Raw genomic sequence first — 16,254 nt, 5'->3', positions numbered from 1 at the left:
ACGGTGGACTACTTTTTGTATAAGAACTTGCTTTAAAAATGTTGATTTGGAAACCATGTGTCTCACAGGGGTGACACATACAATTAGAGGACTTAAGTTGTATGCTTTTAACATGTGCAGCTGGTAACACTGATCTGATACCATCCCACTCATTTCTTTATTTTCCTCATCAGCCTACAATATGGATCAGAAATTAAATTGTTCGCAGTTGACTTATGCTAGTAAACCACGGATTTACTAAGCAAGACTTGAAAACCAAGATGACACATGCCAGTGACTTTATCAAAATGGAATTTAGCTACAGGAACAATGGCAACGTTAGCCTTTGATCACAGTTCTTTAAAGTGGAATATTCTTTTCTTTTTTTAAAATTGAGATGGAGTTTTGCTCTTGTTGCCCGGCTGGAGTGCAAAGGACCGATCTCGGCTCACTGCAACCTCCGCCTCCCAGATTCAAGTGATTCTCCTGCTTCAGCCTCCCGAATAACTGGGATTACAGGCACGCACCACTGCACCTGGCTAATTTTGCATTTTTAGTAGAGATGGGGTTTCGCCATTTTGGTCAGGCTGGTCTCGAACTCCTGACCTCAGGTGATCGGCCCACCTCAGCTTCCCAAAGCACTGGGATTACAGGTGTGAGCCACCATGCCTGGCCATTAAAGTGGAATATTTGTATGCTTTTGTTTTTAACATGTCACGTTCTGCTCCAGAAAAAGAAAACTCAAAAGATACCATTTGCTTAGGAAATATAATGCTCATAGAAACTTAGCCCTTATCACAGTAGTCCAGGATAATAAAAAAATTTAAAGGCCAGGTGTGGTGATTCACACCTGTAATCCCAGCACTCTGGGAGGCCGAGGTGGGAGGATCACCTGAGCTCAGGAGTTCAAAACAAGCCTGGGCAACATAGTGAAACCCCCGTCTCTACCAAAATTACAAAATTAGCCAGGTGTGATGGTGGTGCTTGCCTGTAATCCCAGCTGCTCAAGAGGCTGAGGTGGGAAGATTGCTTGATCCCATGAGGTGGAGATTGCAGTGAGCAGAGACCATACCACAGTACTTCAGCCTGGGACACAGAGCAAGACCCTGTCTCAAAAAATAATAATAATAATAATATAAAAAATAAAGTTCACACTGCTCAGACTCTTTGGCAGGTTCATGATCCAGGGAAATATCTGCACCTAAAAATTTTCAAAACAATGTGGGAATATGTGGATTTTCATTAAGTTAAAATTTTACTTTAGAATATAAAACAGACACACAGAAGTGACTACTTTGTTTGTTTGTTTTTTTTTGTTTTTGTTTTTTTGAGACGGAGTCTCTCTCTTTCGCTCAGGCTGGAGTGCAGTGGCACAATCTCAGCTCACTGCAAGCTCCACCTCCTGGGTTCATGCCATTCTCTTGCCTCAGCCTGAGTAGCTGGGACTACAGGCGCCCGCCACCTTGCCTGGCTAATTTTTTGTATTTTTAGTAGAGACGGGGTTTCACCGTGTTAGCCAGGATGGTCTCGATCTCCTGACCTCGTGATCCACCCGCCTTGGCCTCCCAAAGTGCTGGGATTACAGGCGTGAGCCACCGCGCCCAGCCGAGTACTACTTTTAAAATAGAAGAAATTGCCTCTAATAACTCCAGTGATTTTCCTTCTAGATATGTCAGAGAAGTCATCTTCCAAAAACAATTAAAACAGAGGCTTTGAATTTGACCTGTAACTGAAACCAAACACTGTCCATTAGCAAACATGTTTTTCCTCCCTGAAGGTAGGAGGCTATGAGAGATTATTAGGGGCAATGTCAGGGAGTTTAAAGTAAACTATTTTGGAAAGAAGAGGCAGTTAATTTTTGGTCAACGTCACATAGAAAGAGACCATGACCTCTTGTTTTCTCCCAATGTCTCCTATATTCGCTCTTATGAGAGAATGAAATGCTCCCATTAGGCATTTCACAACATCGAAAGCAGGAGTGTCCAATCGTTTGGCTTCCCTGGGCCACACTGGAAGAAGAATTGTCTTAGGCCACACATAAAATACACTAACACTAACGTTAGCTGGTGATATGGTTAGGTTTTGTGTCCCCACTGAAATCTCATCTTGAATTGTAGTTCCCCTAATCTGCAGATGTCATGGTGGGGACCTGGTTCACAGGAGGTAATTGAATCATGGAGGCGGTTTCCACCACGCTGTTCTCATGATAGTGAGTTCTCATGATATCTGATAGTTTTACAAGGGGATTTTTCCCTCTTGACTCTTCACTTCTCCTTCCTGATGCCATGTGAAGAAGGACATGTTTGCTTCCCCTTCTGCCATGATTGTAGATTTCCCGAGGCCTCCCAAACCCTGTGGACTGTGAGTCAATTAAACCTCTTTCCTTCATAAGTTATCCAGTCTTGGGTATGTTCTTATAGCAGCGTGACAATGAAGTAATACAGCTGATTAGCTAAAAAAAATTGCAAAAATGTTTTTACAAAGCTTATGAATTTGCGTTGGGCTGTATTTGAAGCCGTCCTGGGCTGCATGTGGCCCGTGGGTTGGACAAGCTTGGTCTTTAAAGCATACTTCTCTGAATGCTGAAGCTGAGAGAACAGCCTTTTCTGATAGCAAGCCCCAAGCGGGACTGCATGTTTCCCTGCTGCCTGAGACAGATCATTCTCAACTCAAGCTGAGTCACCTAACGTTATAACCTGAAAGAGCATCTTTGCTGATTCAGGGATGCACTACCGGGTGGCAGGTGGGTCCACACTCCTGTGCCTGCTGGCTTTATTGACTTTCATGGGCATTTGTCTGGGCCTTGGCCAATAGCTGTCACTTATTTTTGCAGATAATGCAGCCATCTCTTTTTGTCACCAGCTACTCTCACCTGTTCAGTTGTAGCTTTGTTCAGTTCTAGCTTTGACTGTACACGGGCTGAGAAGGCAGATTATCAAGTTGGCTTAAATATGCTGGGGTAACAGAGGACAGAGGCTGCCAGTCAAGGGTGAGGCCCCCACCCTGGATTAGGTTTGTGGAATGTATCACCCCGATACAGAGGCAGTGATGTCAGCTCCCATCTGTTTCCAAACTGCACAGCTCAGATGTTTCGCTGAAGGACGGATTTCACCGAAGCTGCAGCAACTAAACCTCACTGTGTGGCATCCATGGGGTTGTGATACTTACAGGCTCACAGGGCTTTAGTTTCCATCCCCAGCTTCTGTGTGGACTCCAGAGAACACCCACTACACCCTAATCTACCTGGATCCACCGCACTCTAATCACTGGCCTACTGGATTCGTTCACAGAGTGATTTAGCAGAGAATTCCAAATCACCTCCGGCGGGGACCAGGCTTCATCTGAACATTAGCATACACCCTCCCTTTTGTTGCCCTCCACTCACCATCAGGTCCAGGTGGTCCAGGGAGCCCGGGGGGGCCTGGAGGCCCTGGCCTTCCATCAGGTCCAGGTGGGCCCGGGTACAGCGCAGGGATGCCGGGGTCTCCGATGAAGCCCTTGGGTCCCATCTCACCCGGCAGGCCTCTCCTCTGATCTGAAACGAAACAGCATTCACCTGCAGCATGAGTCTCCCATACTATACCGCTGCCTTTGTGTTCATGCCCAGAGGGGCCCACCGGCAGCACTAGCGGGCTTCATGGCCCTGTCAATAACTCCGATGGGTAGAAGCCGTTGGTATAGTTCACTATCATTTTTCTTTTCTTTTCTTTTCTTTTTTTTGAGACAGAGTCTTGCTCAGTCACCCAGGCTGGAGTGCAGTGGTTGGATCTCAGCTCACTGCAAGCTCCGCCTTCCAGGTTTACGCCATTCTCCTGCCTCAGCCTCCCGAGTAGCTGGGACTGCAGGCGCCCGCCACTTCGCCCGGCTAGTTTTTTGTATTTTTTAGTAGAGACGGGATTTCACCGTGTTAGCCAGGATGGTCTTGATCTCCTGACCTCGTGATCCGCCCGTCTTGGCCTCCCAAAATGCTGGGATTACAGGCTTGAGCCACCACGCCTGGCCTAGTTCACTATCATTTTTCAACATTAAATACACCCCTCTTCTTGCCCCTCAAATAATGGCTTGATAGTTGTGATCAACACTGGGCAATGGCACCTGATAATTCTCCATTTTCTTCCCAACCCACTGGTGGAAGCAGGCCAGTTACTCATCGTGGCACCACCTAACCTAGTTGGGGAGCTACTGTCATGTGTGCAGGGGTTCTGTGAAGGCGTCCAAAGCATGTGCGTGGGGCTCCTTGGAGTCGCTAAGACTAGTCAGTGGGGAAAACTAACAACATAGCTACGTCGTCAAGGAAGGCTCACTTGTGTGTGCTACGACCTCAGCGCAGGTGCTTGGGGTCTCTGGTGTTGCTATCATGAAGCCACATTACCTTCATCTCCGATGGAGAGGCCAGGGGGTCCTCGGGGGCCCGGGTCTCCTGGCTCACCCTGGCTTCCTGGCTCCCCTTGGGCCCCTGGGAATCCCGGGTCACCTCTGGCACCTGGAAGCGAAACAAGTCCCACAATAAGAACAAGACCGTGGTCTACGGATCGCAGCTGGTGTTCGCTTTTTCACTGACTACATATTCACCAAATGCTCCATATGCTGTGTGGGGCCTGACAAGGAGTTAAGATGGCTAATGCATGGGGTGGTCTCTTTTTATACGGGGCTCATTCGCCAGCAGGGGAACAGGATTAGTGAAAATCGGGTGAGTCCAAAGCTCGAATAAAGAAGGAACTAATGTGGTTGCCAATTTTACTGGGCGAGGAGGCCTCACTTCCCTGAACTCCACTCTGCCCCTCGACCCCAGCTTTAACCCCTTTGGTTTTTTATTCTCATCCCTGCCTGCTGGATTAATAACAAAATTCGGCTTTTACAAACTTTCACCCCTGAACAAACAAAGACAGAGTGGCATGGCTATGTTCCTTTGCTGTAGAACACATTTTTTCTAGAATATAATTGGGAAAGATAAGAAGAAAGAGAAGAAATCATGTAGGCATTAGGAATTTCTAGGAAAGCTTTCACTCTGCATGCCATCTTACGAAGTTCCTTAAAATAAGGAGAGGGCTTGCTAGGGATCACACTGAAGACGCACATGTAAGGGACAGAAGGCCTGACTTCCGTGTATGGCATCTCCTGTGTGGGCAGCTTCATGCCAAGTGTGCAGGGGGCTGCGCTCCGCAGCCAGAGGCCCTGGGCCTGAAACGGGCTCCTCCACTTAAATGCAACCCTGGGCAAGGAACTCAAATGCCCTGCGCTTCTACCTCTCCCTCAGCAAATGGAGCCAAGTCCATCTCCACCTCGCAGGGTCACCTGGAGGGGTAAACACACTGAAAAGTACAACTAGCACAACTTCGAGCATCTCCTGGCACGCGGTGTGACCTACACACCTGTTAGCCATTGTCATGATTCCATAAAAAGAGACAACACTGAAAGCCACAGACCTCACTTGGTTGGAAGAATAGCAAGATTACTTTTATTTCTAGTTACCTTGGAATCATTGAATACAAACCCCTCTCTCCTTTTTGCCTTTTGACAAGTTCATGCAATGTTACCTTGAAAAAGATACGTTTACTGCCTCTTTTCCCTGAAGGAATCTGCTGGTTAGTCAACCTTTGACTTCAAGAAACCCTGGAATGTGAGTCAGTCAGATTCCAGCTCACCATTAACTGGAATGTTGTCCGGTAGAAAAGGCGGCAGGCAACCTCCGCATTTCTGAATCCGCTTGTGGGAAAAAGTGCATTTTGAAAGCACCCGCCTTTGCAGTGTGATTTCCAGGAATATAGTGCGGTGAGAAGGGAGGGGCTGGTGAGAGCTAGGCTCTCAGTCAGCCACATTTTTAAAAAATGCAAAAGAAACATCGTCAGCATTAATTTAAAAATTATGTTCCTAAAATTTCAAAGAGAATATTTCCATGTTACCAAAATCAATAATAGTGAGTCAAGTCAAATGGGGCTCATGGCCCTTTTTAGTGGGTCTCAGTTTGGCAGCCACATGGGCGCCATGGATGAGGCAGGAAATGCCAGCTTCACAGTTACGGGCATCACGGAAGCTGAGCATGGATTTCAAAATATCCCCATTCATGGCTCCACGCCTCCCCAGACAGACATCTCAGGGGCTCCTCGAGGCACTGCCCGTGTCTCTGTTCTGTCCTGTATTTTGATCAGCATAGGAAGAAGACATGCAAAGCCGTTATCGAACTGACAGAGGGCTCGTACCTAAGCAGGGAGGTGAACTCTTGACACCTAGGCTTAGAGGACAGGCAGACCAGGTGAGCTGCTGAGTTCCAGAGGTAAACTCTGTATTTAAAAAACCCTACCCTTCCCAATGCCTGTCTGATGTACGTTTCGGCATGTTGTTCACTCACACAGTCAGGCATTTGCTGAGCTCCAACTCTGTGCCTGTCCTGTTCCAGGCACTGGGAATACAACAGCGAACAAGACAGGCTGAAATGTCTGTCCTCATAGAGCTGCCTATAACACGGGTAAATGATCCGCAAAGATATATACGCACGATTACTAGGAGGAGGTTCTCGAAACATTTTTTTTTTTAACCTAGAAGGATGCGCATTCTACAAGGTTCAGAGCCAAGTGCTCTAGTTGGAGGACTAGGTTCAGATTTCCATATGATCTTGCCAATTTGGAAGGCTGAGCCTTAATAACAAGATAAGCATTAGTGATGACATGAGCAAAGTCCTTCATTTACACTCCAAGGTCAACTGTGACAGTGGGGAGTGGTCGTTATGTGAAAATATCTGGGAATTTAGCTGCCTTGAAGCCTGAAAGCATGTGACTGTTCACTGGTTACGGGTTATGATCAATTCCAGGTGTCAGGCTGGCAAACAGAGGGCTTAAGAACCTTGGTACCTCAGGAGAAAAAATCCGAAGGTGGCTGGGGTTGCTGCCCCTGGATTTCTTTAGTGATAGTCCAGACAGCAGAACTAGAACTCTACAAGTTAAGCAGAAATGAAAGAATTCCCCAATGGAGGAGATTTCTCACGTGCAGGTAGTGAGGACTGTCTCATGCACAGGCAACACGAAGGTCTCCCTGTGATACATTTAAGCATGAGGGAAATTGTACATGAAGTTATGTTCTAAATTTCGTTTTTGTTTTGCTTGGAAAACCTGTCTTGAAAGTTCATGGCTCTGTGTCCCTAACAGGAAAGAATGTGTATGTGATACTGAACTATGCAGGTGAAATTGTTCACACACCTTTTGCTAGGGAAGGGTGAGGGGAGTAGGCAGGTAGTCCAGGGGGCCCTAGGTCTCCGGCTTCTCCCTAGAGAGAGAAAAGAGAAAAATAGGATGTGAGAATAGCCTTTTGGAGTTTTTGACAGTATGCATATTTCCAAAGAAGACACCCGAGCGTGGACCGTCAGGTTGGCAGAGAAGCTATTTCAACCAGTGGAACCACAGACAGTGCCTGGGGCAGCATCCCCATGCTAGGGTGGCAGAGCCTGGCATCCCAGCCACCAGCCACAGGTGCCCAAAGAGAACAAGACAGGCAGGGGCTCATCTCATTTTGAAATCCTTGTCGATTGCCAGGAGACTGTGCTTTCTGTAGTTCAGACTATTACATTTTGGGTAGTGACAGCCGAGCCGCTTGGCGAGGGTGGGCTGGGAGATGATGCGGCCGCAGGACCCCCATGGAGCGCAATCTGTGTCGTAAGGCAGCATTTGTCATAAGGCAGCGTCCCACACACCGCCTTCACCTCTTTGAGCCTCATCAGGCTCAGAAGTCCTCTCCAGATGTGCCCCCACCCAGGTTCCCCACGGGTGAGTTCCCCTCTCAGCTGGACCAGCAGCACCCACCTGGTCCTCTACCTAATGGTCTCCCCTCCCTGCAAGCCCAGGAATTACTCACACAAGCCACATCCTCCCTTGGAAACCAGGGGCACCTCACCCTCTTGTTACTACAAAGTCTGCCTTCCCCAGGTCTGTTGGCTCCCTCTGTGCCTGAGTGCACCCCTGCGTGGCCCTGAGTGGCAGGTGGCACCCTTCTCCGTGGCTGGGAGCACACGTGGCTCGTAGGTCACCATCCACCTCATCTGTCCAGTGTCAGGTGCCGTGTATTTGGGGATCTCGTACTTTTTAGGACAGGGGATGCCTCCACAGGATACCATCAGGAGGGGAGTAAGGCCAGCCAGGGTGGGCGAGACACCGTAAGTGGCAAAGGCATGAGAAACAGGCTCACCTTGGGTCCCCGGGGCCCATCAGGGCCTTGGTAGCCATCCAGGCCTCGGCTTCCCTGCAAGAAAGATGTATGCTTTTAATTTTTGTCTCTAATGTATAACTCCAAAAAGTGACCGCAATAGCATTATTGTATCTCATAAAATTAACAACAGTTCATTAAAGTCATGTATTAACCCAGTCTGCGTTCAATTTTCCCTGACTTTGGTCCCAGAAGTGTCTTTTTAAGGTGCTCTGCTTGAACCAGGAGCCAAAAAAATCCAAATATAACACTTGGCTGCTATGTCTCTCAATTCTCATTTAATCCACAATAGTCCCTTGTTCCTTTCTATGTTTTTAATATCATTTTGCGGCTGTTGAAGACACTGGGTCAACTGTGCCGCGAATATATCTGTGTGGTGGGCTGCGGTCGGTCTCACCCCCGTGGGGTCGTACAATCTGTTCTTCTAACCCCGTTTCCTCCACGCGAGTCATCAGGGCTGGAGGCTGCCCTATGTACACGTTCCCCTTTGCAGCAGGATCGTTTGCAGAGGATGCTGGGCACCTTTTCTCCTACAGAAGGTACGAGTGCCGGGTTGCTTTTATGACTGATCAGTGGGGTCAGGTGTTGACAACCTGAACCAACTGTTGAAACCCTTCCCCGGGGGGGATTTTGAAATTTTTCATTTAGTACCAAAATAGATGCATTAAAGTCTCTTAAGTTAGAGTTTTTTCTCTTCATTAAAAAAGATCTCTGCTGGGTGTGGTGGCTCATGCCTGTAATCCCAGCACTTCGGGAGGCCAAGGTGGGAGGATCACTTGAGCCTAGCAGTTTGAGACCAGCTTGGGAAACAGTGAAACCCTGTCTCTACAAAAAATACATAATGTAACCAGGCATGGTGGCATGCACCTGCAGTCCCAGCTACTTGGGAGGCTGAGGTGAGAGGATTGCTTGAACCCAGGAGTCTGAGGTTACAGTGAGCTGTGATGGTGCCACTGCACTCCAGCCTGGGCAATAGAGCAAGACCCTGTTTCAAAAACAAAAACAAAAAACAACTATGACACTAAATTTCGTTTTCTCATTCCCTTGAACATTTTTTGAAAGAAAAAGTTTACCATTGAGTCGTATCATGAGTTATCTGGATAGAAGAGTAAAGGTCTCTAAAAACCTAGCAATGTATTCCCTCTTTTAAAGAATATGTATGGTTCAGCTCCCAAAATTCAGAATGCCAGATGCTACAGGTATAAGAAAGGTCCATTCTCTGATTACTTTCGAGGTTGTCTTGACGCTCAGGAGCAGCCGCACTGAAAGACCCGTTGTTTAGACTGAACTGAGACGGCTTCTCTTGTGTGTGTTGTGTTGTGGTCCTATGGTTTGGACCTGGACCTTCTCTCACACTAGGTGGAGCTGAAGACTCAAAAGTAAAGACAAACTTGTGTGATTTTAAAAATGAGGTCCTGTTTAGAGGCCAGGTCATGAGATAAGCTAGGAATCCTCTAGTACCTGCCAGGATGGGAGCTGGCAGCTGGACACTCAGCGGGAGCCCGGAGTACAGCCACAGACTGGCCAGGTCAGACGGTACCCTGGAATGTGTCAAATCTGAGCTTCACTCTGGGCCACAAGCATCACACACCCATGCTGTGGCATCCTCAGCAAACAAAACAAGCACCCCAGACACCACGTGTCACCATCTCTGCTGAAGAGTCCAAGACAGCAAGGGCATTCTGAAAGCATGTCTGAACCATGTGAAATGCACTGGGCATTATAGAAAACCCACTGGGGAAGGCCGACAACTTAAGGAGCACTCAGGATTCCTCTGAGGCAGCTGGAACCCCAAGAGCCAAAGCAATGAGCTAAAAGTCTCCAGGGGAGTTTCCAGCGGCAGGTCAACAGGTCAACTGACTGGGGGAGGCTGAGGGTTATGCATGACTTAAGGAGAAAATGCACCCTCAGGGTTCATCTGAGACCACTGGCAGTGAAACCCAAATAGGCGGGAACCCTACCCCAAGTCAAAATGACGATCGAAACTCTTTCCTCTCTGTTTCTCAGTGGCAAACACAACAGGGTCGGGGAGGCGCAGGGATGGCCAAGGAGAAATCACCCAGGCGCTCGCAGAGTCAGGCTGGCAACCACCCCGGGAAGGAGCCAGCAGGGGCTCCGCGGGGCTCCCTGAGACCCTGCTTCCAGGCAAGGCCTGTACTCCTGCTAGCAAGCTCACCACAGAGCCCACCCTTAGGGGAAGCTGAAGTCAGGAGACTGACATGCAGATCACTATTTTAGAATGGATAATTTCGAAGGGCTTTGAAACTGCACACTCCTTTCTCCCCGGGCCTCCCCCAAATCTAATAACATATCACTCATTTGAATTCAGTGAGGTCACATACATGATTCATGGGAAGTTCTGATTCTGCAATTTTAGAAGTACAAGGTTGATTTTATGTTTTTCAAGGGTGGAAATAACTGGAGTAAGGAAAATCCTGAGGCAGAAGTCCTCAGGGACTAGCTGGAACAAAGATGAAAAGAATGTATGGCTAGACCTTTTTAGGGAAATGCATGCTTCTGCAGCTTAAAAGCAGTCTGCTGTCTCTCATGGTGTGAACTGGCCCCTGTTACGTTTCTGTTCTTCATTTGCCTGTTGTACCCTTTTCATTTCAGTGGCCGAGGGAGCACCTGTTAGGCTAAATAGAACGCATGTGCCTCCTGAAAGAGGTGTCTCTGCAGAGAAACCCTGCCAGCCTGCAAATGAGATGTAATTGAGTATAAAAGACGAAAGAGACTGAGAGTTCCATAACAGAACTCAATCTGAGGTCATGTCTGCCACTTCAAGCCCTGCAGAGGAAACCTACACACAGCCACAGGGAACACTGAGGCTGGATCTGGTGAGAGTCCAAGTCATCGGCACTGCCGCTGGTGCAAACGCAGAGTCCCTAGAGTCCTGGACAGTCCTCACAGAGGACAACAGTCCTATTGAGGGGGGCTTCCCACAACATGACGCGTGCCGGTGTAGCATGTACTCCTCAAAGGAGACTAGGTCTCAACGAACACTTTTAAAAATAACTCTGTGGAGTTATTTTAACATGATAAAATAACACTGGGGACAGCATTTGCTCAGTTACTAAGGATATGTTTACCCTAGAAAAAGGAGGGGAAACCATCTCTAATTTCTCAGAAAACTGAATATAACTGAATTCATAAACGCTACGTCTCCATTCCTTTTTAGAAAAGGTGGGAACTAACAGAAGTTCTGACAATCTCAGTAGGGATGACAGGTGACCAATCCCGCGTTTATGTGGAGGAGGGCAAGTTCCTACCCAGGATATCTTTCTTTTTTCTGGTTCCTCCCATTCTGATGCACTATTTATGTTACCGAGCAGTTGCTCCTCGGAGGGGCTTCTGGTGTCTGGGGGAGGGGTTGGGTGGTGACAACTGAAAGTCATGGAGTGACGGCCACCTGGCCAGTGGGATGACAGAGGGCAGACACAGCTGCGGTGCAGAACGGTGCTCATAAGCAGGTGGCTGCGTCATGTGTGTATGTCTGCCTATTTCCCATTTCTATAGTTGAGTAAACTGCCTCCCCGTAACCCACTTAACTGGAAATATCTGCGTCTTTCCGAGTTGTTGCAACTGTAGAAAGTAAGCTGGGAAATGAAAGCCTGACGCCTCACCATCCTCACATCTGGGCCCCAGCCCTGGAGCTGCCAGGTGGCCACTGTTTGCATAGCATCTTGTCTTTCATTAACTTTGAAGTTCCAGGGAGCAGTTCTGTGGAACTGCACCTTTTTTTTTTTTTTTTTTTTTTTTTTGAGATAGAGTCGCACTCTCTCTCCCAGGCTGGAGTGCAGTGGTGCGATCTTGGCTCACTGCAACCTCTACCTCCCGGGTTCAAGCAATTCTCGTGCCTCAGCCTCCCGAGTAGCTGGAATTACAGGCATGCGCCACACCAAGGTAATTTTTTAAAAAAAATATTTTTAGTAGAGACAGCATTTCACCATGTTGGCCAGGTCGGTCTTGAACTCCTGACCTCTATGATTCACTCACCTTGGCCTCCCAAACTGCTGGGATTACAGGCACCTGGAAATGTACTTTTAAACACTACAACTCCCTTGTGTTGAAGATGGAAAACTAAAGATAATTATAGTTTTACTAGCACATGGCAGGAAATTAACAGCAGCACTTCAATCACATGGGGTAGGTGGAAATGGGTTACTTTTGAATGATAATGTCTGCTTTAGCCTCTGTCCCTTTACGTTTGCTTTTCCTAAGCCATTAACTAGAATGTGGCCTCGGGGTGGGGTGGGTTTGGATAGCTCTGGCTGTAGGTGCGCTGCCTTTGGGAGTGCTCCCATTGGTAACTGATGTTATGAAAGGCTGGGTGTGATTACGGCAAAGTCTGGCATTGGCTCCCTGGGCTGAGTTTAGCATAAAAAACAGGAATGGGAACAGTAAGATCATTTGAGGTTGCAGGAAGTCAGCAAGATGGTGTTAAGTTTGAATGGTCAAAACCAGAATGCTGGGTCAAGACGACCATGCCTAGAGCCAGTGGAGGTCAGAAAGGGAGTCCGGGAGGCAGGTCCATCTGCGGTCCCGGAACAAGCATGCGGAGCCCCCACGAGGCCTGCCAAGCTTCTGCACCAGCTAACTGCAGCCTGTGGGCCTCCAGATGCCACACTACCCTCCGTGCAGCCCCGAGCAGGATTCAATGGAGCTGTGATTCCGAGGCTAGTGATTTTCATAATACTCTATCTCTACGCATCTACTAGGACTGAGCGATGGACATACTAGCCCATGGGCAGGCAACCAACCCCTGTGTACCACCGAGGTGACTGCATGTTGGCTGGAAATATGAGAACCACCTCGAGGGGGTAAGGAAATATGGCGCATCCATTGACTGCCATTCTCTGCAGCTTTAAAGAACGAGGCAGATGCATACCTGCCAACATGGAACACTCTCTAAGGGGCATTGGGCAGAGCAGCACAGACACGGTCATTTCTTTTGTTGCTCCGTTATATGCATGTGAAGCTACACGTCTTTGTGTGTATGTTGGCATGAGTGCGATGTGAGACCCAAGGGGCTGTCAGTGGTGGTGCCTGGGGAGCCTGCCGGGCCTGCGTGGGAGGTGTGTGCTGTGGGCTGTGGGGTGGGACCCGCACGCACAGCGAACAGTGATAAGGCATCAACCACTGAACTAAAACATCGTGTATGACCTAGAGTTCAGATGGTTCTAAATCTGACCTAGATTCATAATACATTTCTTTTTTAAAATTTTATCATTACTATTATTTTGAGATGGAGTTTCACTCTTGTTGCCCAGGCTGGAGTGCAATGGTGCGATCTCGATCTCAGCACACTGTAGCCTCTGCCTCCTGGGTTCAAGTGATTCTCCTGCCTCAGCCTCCTGAGTAGCTGGGATTACAGGTGCCCACACCACTTCTGGCAAATTTTGTATTTTTAGTAGAGATAGGGTTTCACCATGTTGGTCAGGCTGGTCTCAAACTCCTGACCTCAGGTGATCCACCCTCCTCGGGCCTCCCAAAGTGCTGGAATTACAGGCATGAGCCACTGCTCCTGGTCCATAATAGATTTCTTACATAACATTTTTCTCCTAAAAAAAAAAGCCGAAAATCTGTCCACAGAACTCATGATAAAAATAATTGGGTTGTCATTAAACATAAATGAAGTGTCAGAGTATGGGTCAATCTATAAAAAAATTGAGGTGGACCCTAGGTCACCAAGTCCAGGACCTTCCTACGAGCGACAAGGACACGGAGGAGGGGTGTGAGGCTGGACGATATAGAAGCCATGGGTGGTGGGGTTGAGTGATGGACACTTTGAAGGGGAGGAACCAAAAGATAGTTTGTAAAAATGAGAGCCAAGGTAATGACCCAGCTCAAGTATTGTGAATGACCTGGGAGGCAAGATTATCTGTGTGACTGCAAATACGAGAACCGTTTTCGAGGTTTTTTCTGGAGATGAATTTTCTTTCCTGAGATGCCAAGGCCTACTTATTTAACCTCTGTGGGATGTCGTGGGCCCAGAGCAGAGTGCAGCTCATGCATCCAGCTTACCTTCTGTCCTGGCGATCCTTTTGCACCGCTCAAACCAGGGTAACCCTGCATTGAACAAAAAACAGAAGCAAACAGCTCAGAATATGCAGTAATATTTCCAGAGGGCTTGACTACGGCACCTGGCTACGATTACAGCAAAATGCTGATAGACAGACTGAACAAGTCCCAGGTCTAGACTTTGAAGAATAGGAACAAATTGTCAAATTCAATACCAACTATTAATATAATTCTTCCCTCTTTACAAAGTTGTGGGGGGTGGGGGTGGGAAATAATGACTATGATAAAAAGGCTCAAAGAAAGCAGAATCCATCCTAATCTCAAAGCTGCTTCACTACGGAAGGCATCAGAGCCATCAAGACTTTCATTTCCTGAGGGACATACATCATTTTAGCAATGCTTTCATAACACGCATCATTTCTACCACTTAAAGAAATACAGAGAAATCCACCAAGATAGCACAATAAAAAACTGAAAATATAAAAAGGCTTGTACTCCAATGTTCTACCGTGTCTCTCTATTCTTATTTTTGGAGAATGTAAAATATGGTCTTTTGAGTGGTAGCAACTGCCAGATAGTCACCAAAACTCAGCTTTCTCTTCCTGGGCCCAGGGCTCTGACCACCTGTCCCAGCCCTCAGCTACGTGTGGTCGTGGAGTGAGTGGAGTCAGTCCAGGCTGGGGCTCTGGAGGTGAGGTCTGTCTCTCAGGTGGCTGAAACACCGTGGACAGGGACCCCTTCCTGCCCCTTACAACTAGGGACATTTTTGTTGGGCTCTTGGGACGGTCGGAAATCAATATGTGTTTAAGATATTCTACATTTTTGGTTACCACAGACTAACTGAGCTGAACGCACACAACCAGAAACGTTTGTGTGGTACTGGCGCCTCCTCCGCGGAGGGTATGTCAAGGTGGTTCACAGGATTGTAGCCAGTGCAGCCCCCAGAGCAAGATGTTCGTGCTGGGGGGCTGTGTGTGGGGGGGTGGTGGGGGAGTAATAATGGGAAATCTCTGTACTTTCTGGTAAATTTCACTGTGAACCTGAAACAGCTCTAAAGAGGAAAGCCTACTTAAAAAAACCAAACCAAACCAACAACTGCAGTTATAAAAGGCGTGGTTTACCCTCAGTCCAGGAAAGCCCATGATTCCTTCTTCTCCCTTCAAGGAAATGCCCTAGGAGAGAGCAGAGGGGGCGTAAGGAGCAGCCCACAGGTGGCCCCTCCAGCCGGCAGGGCCCACGTGTCATCCTCTGCTTCGGGATTCTGTGTCCTCAGCCCCAATGGTGTCCAGACTGCCTGGCGATGCTCAACTCAGGCGCAGTGCAGGGCACGGTCCTAGGAGACCCGCCAGCCTTCCTGGGTTGTCGCCCATCCAGGACTGCGTGTGTCACGTCACGTGGTAAGTGACTGTGAAGCTCTGAGGACTGGCAGTGACAGAGGGCAGAACCTAGTGGCACCTGAATGGAAGCCACGCCCCTCCGCCATCTTCACGCTCCCTTCCCAAACCTCAGAAGATGATTAGCCAGTGTTTATGTTACCAAGAGGAAGAAATTCTAGAACTGACTTCTGGAAATAGAGTGTAAAAATGCATGCTAATACTGTCCTACTATGGACAAGGGGATGAGAGACTGACGGTGTGCAGGCCCCGAGCTCACAGTGCACCGTCATGCCCAGCAGAGCGCCGAGGGCCCAGGAGCCACAGGGGAGGGAGCAGGCTCATTACTCGACTTACTCTTATTCCTGGTTCCCCCTCACTGCCTTTTTCACCCTGTGAAGAATATGAAAAATAAGAAATGCTTATTAATTTGAGGATGGTAACGGGTAAAAATCAATCTGGGTTCATTACATGGGCTGAAAGTATTGCATCAATCCTCAATCATTATAAATTGACTGCAACACACGACTCTTAAATTTTGCAGCTTCAAAATTCAAGGGAAAGATGTGTCATTTCTTCTAGATTTTCACAAGACAAATTAATTCATGTATTCCTCTTGGTACAAGTGAAAGTCTGTCTTTCCTTCTCTGTGTTTTCCTTTATCCCCCACACAGTTCCAGGCAGATGT

The 16,254-nt window shown here is 47.9% G+C and overlaps 1 protein-coding gene across 1 annotated transcript in view; it reads right to left on the bottom strand.

The window, feature by feature from the left end:
- COL4A2 (collagen type IV alpha 2 chain) overlaps window positions 1–16,254 on the bottom strand; it is a 204,740-nt gene that overhangs the window by 52,943 nt on the left and 135,543 nt on the right. Inside the window, exons 14-20 of the mRNA XM_030922365.1 lie at window positions 15,924–15,959; window positions 15,315–15,365; window positions 14,197–14,241; window positions 8,155–8,208; window positions 7,173–7,239; window positions 4,352–4,462; window positions 3,365–3,514 (exon numbers count right to left, since the gene is read on the bottom strand). Of these exons, the coding sequence (XP_030778225.1) occupies window positions 3,365–3,514; window positions 4,352–4,462; window positions 7,173–7,239; window positions 8,155–8,208; window positions 14,197–14,241; window positions 15,315–15,365; window positions 15,924–15,959 (514 nt within the window). The remainder of the gene's footprint in view (window positions 1–3,364; window positions 3,515–4,351; window positions 4,463–7,172; window positions 7,240–8,154; window positions 8,209–14,196; window positions 14,242–15,314; window positions 15,366–15,923; window positions 15,960–16,254) is intronic.

This window comes from Rhinopithecus roxellana, chromosome 18 (genome assembly GCF_007565055.1).
Source record: "Rhinopithecus roxellana isolate Shanxi Qingling chromosome 18, ASM756505v1, whole genome shotgun sequence".
NCBI lineage: Eukaryota > Metazoa > Chordata > Mammalia > Primates > Cercopithecidae > Rhinopithecus > Rhinopithecus roxellana.
This window is presented reverse-complemented; position numbering and strand designations above follow the sequence as displayed.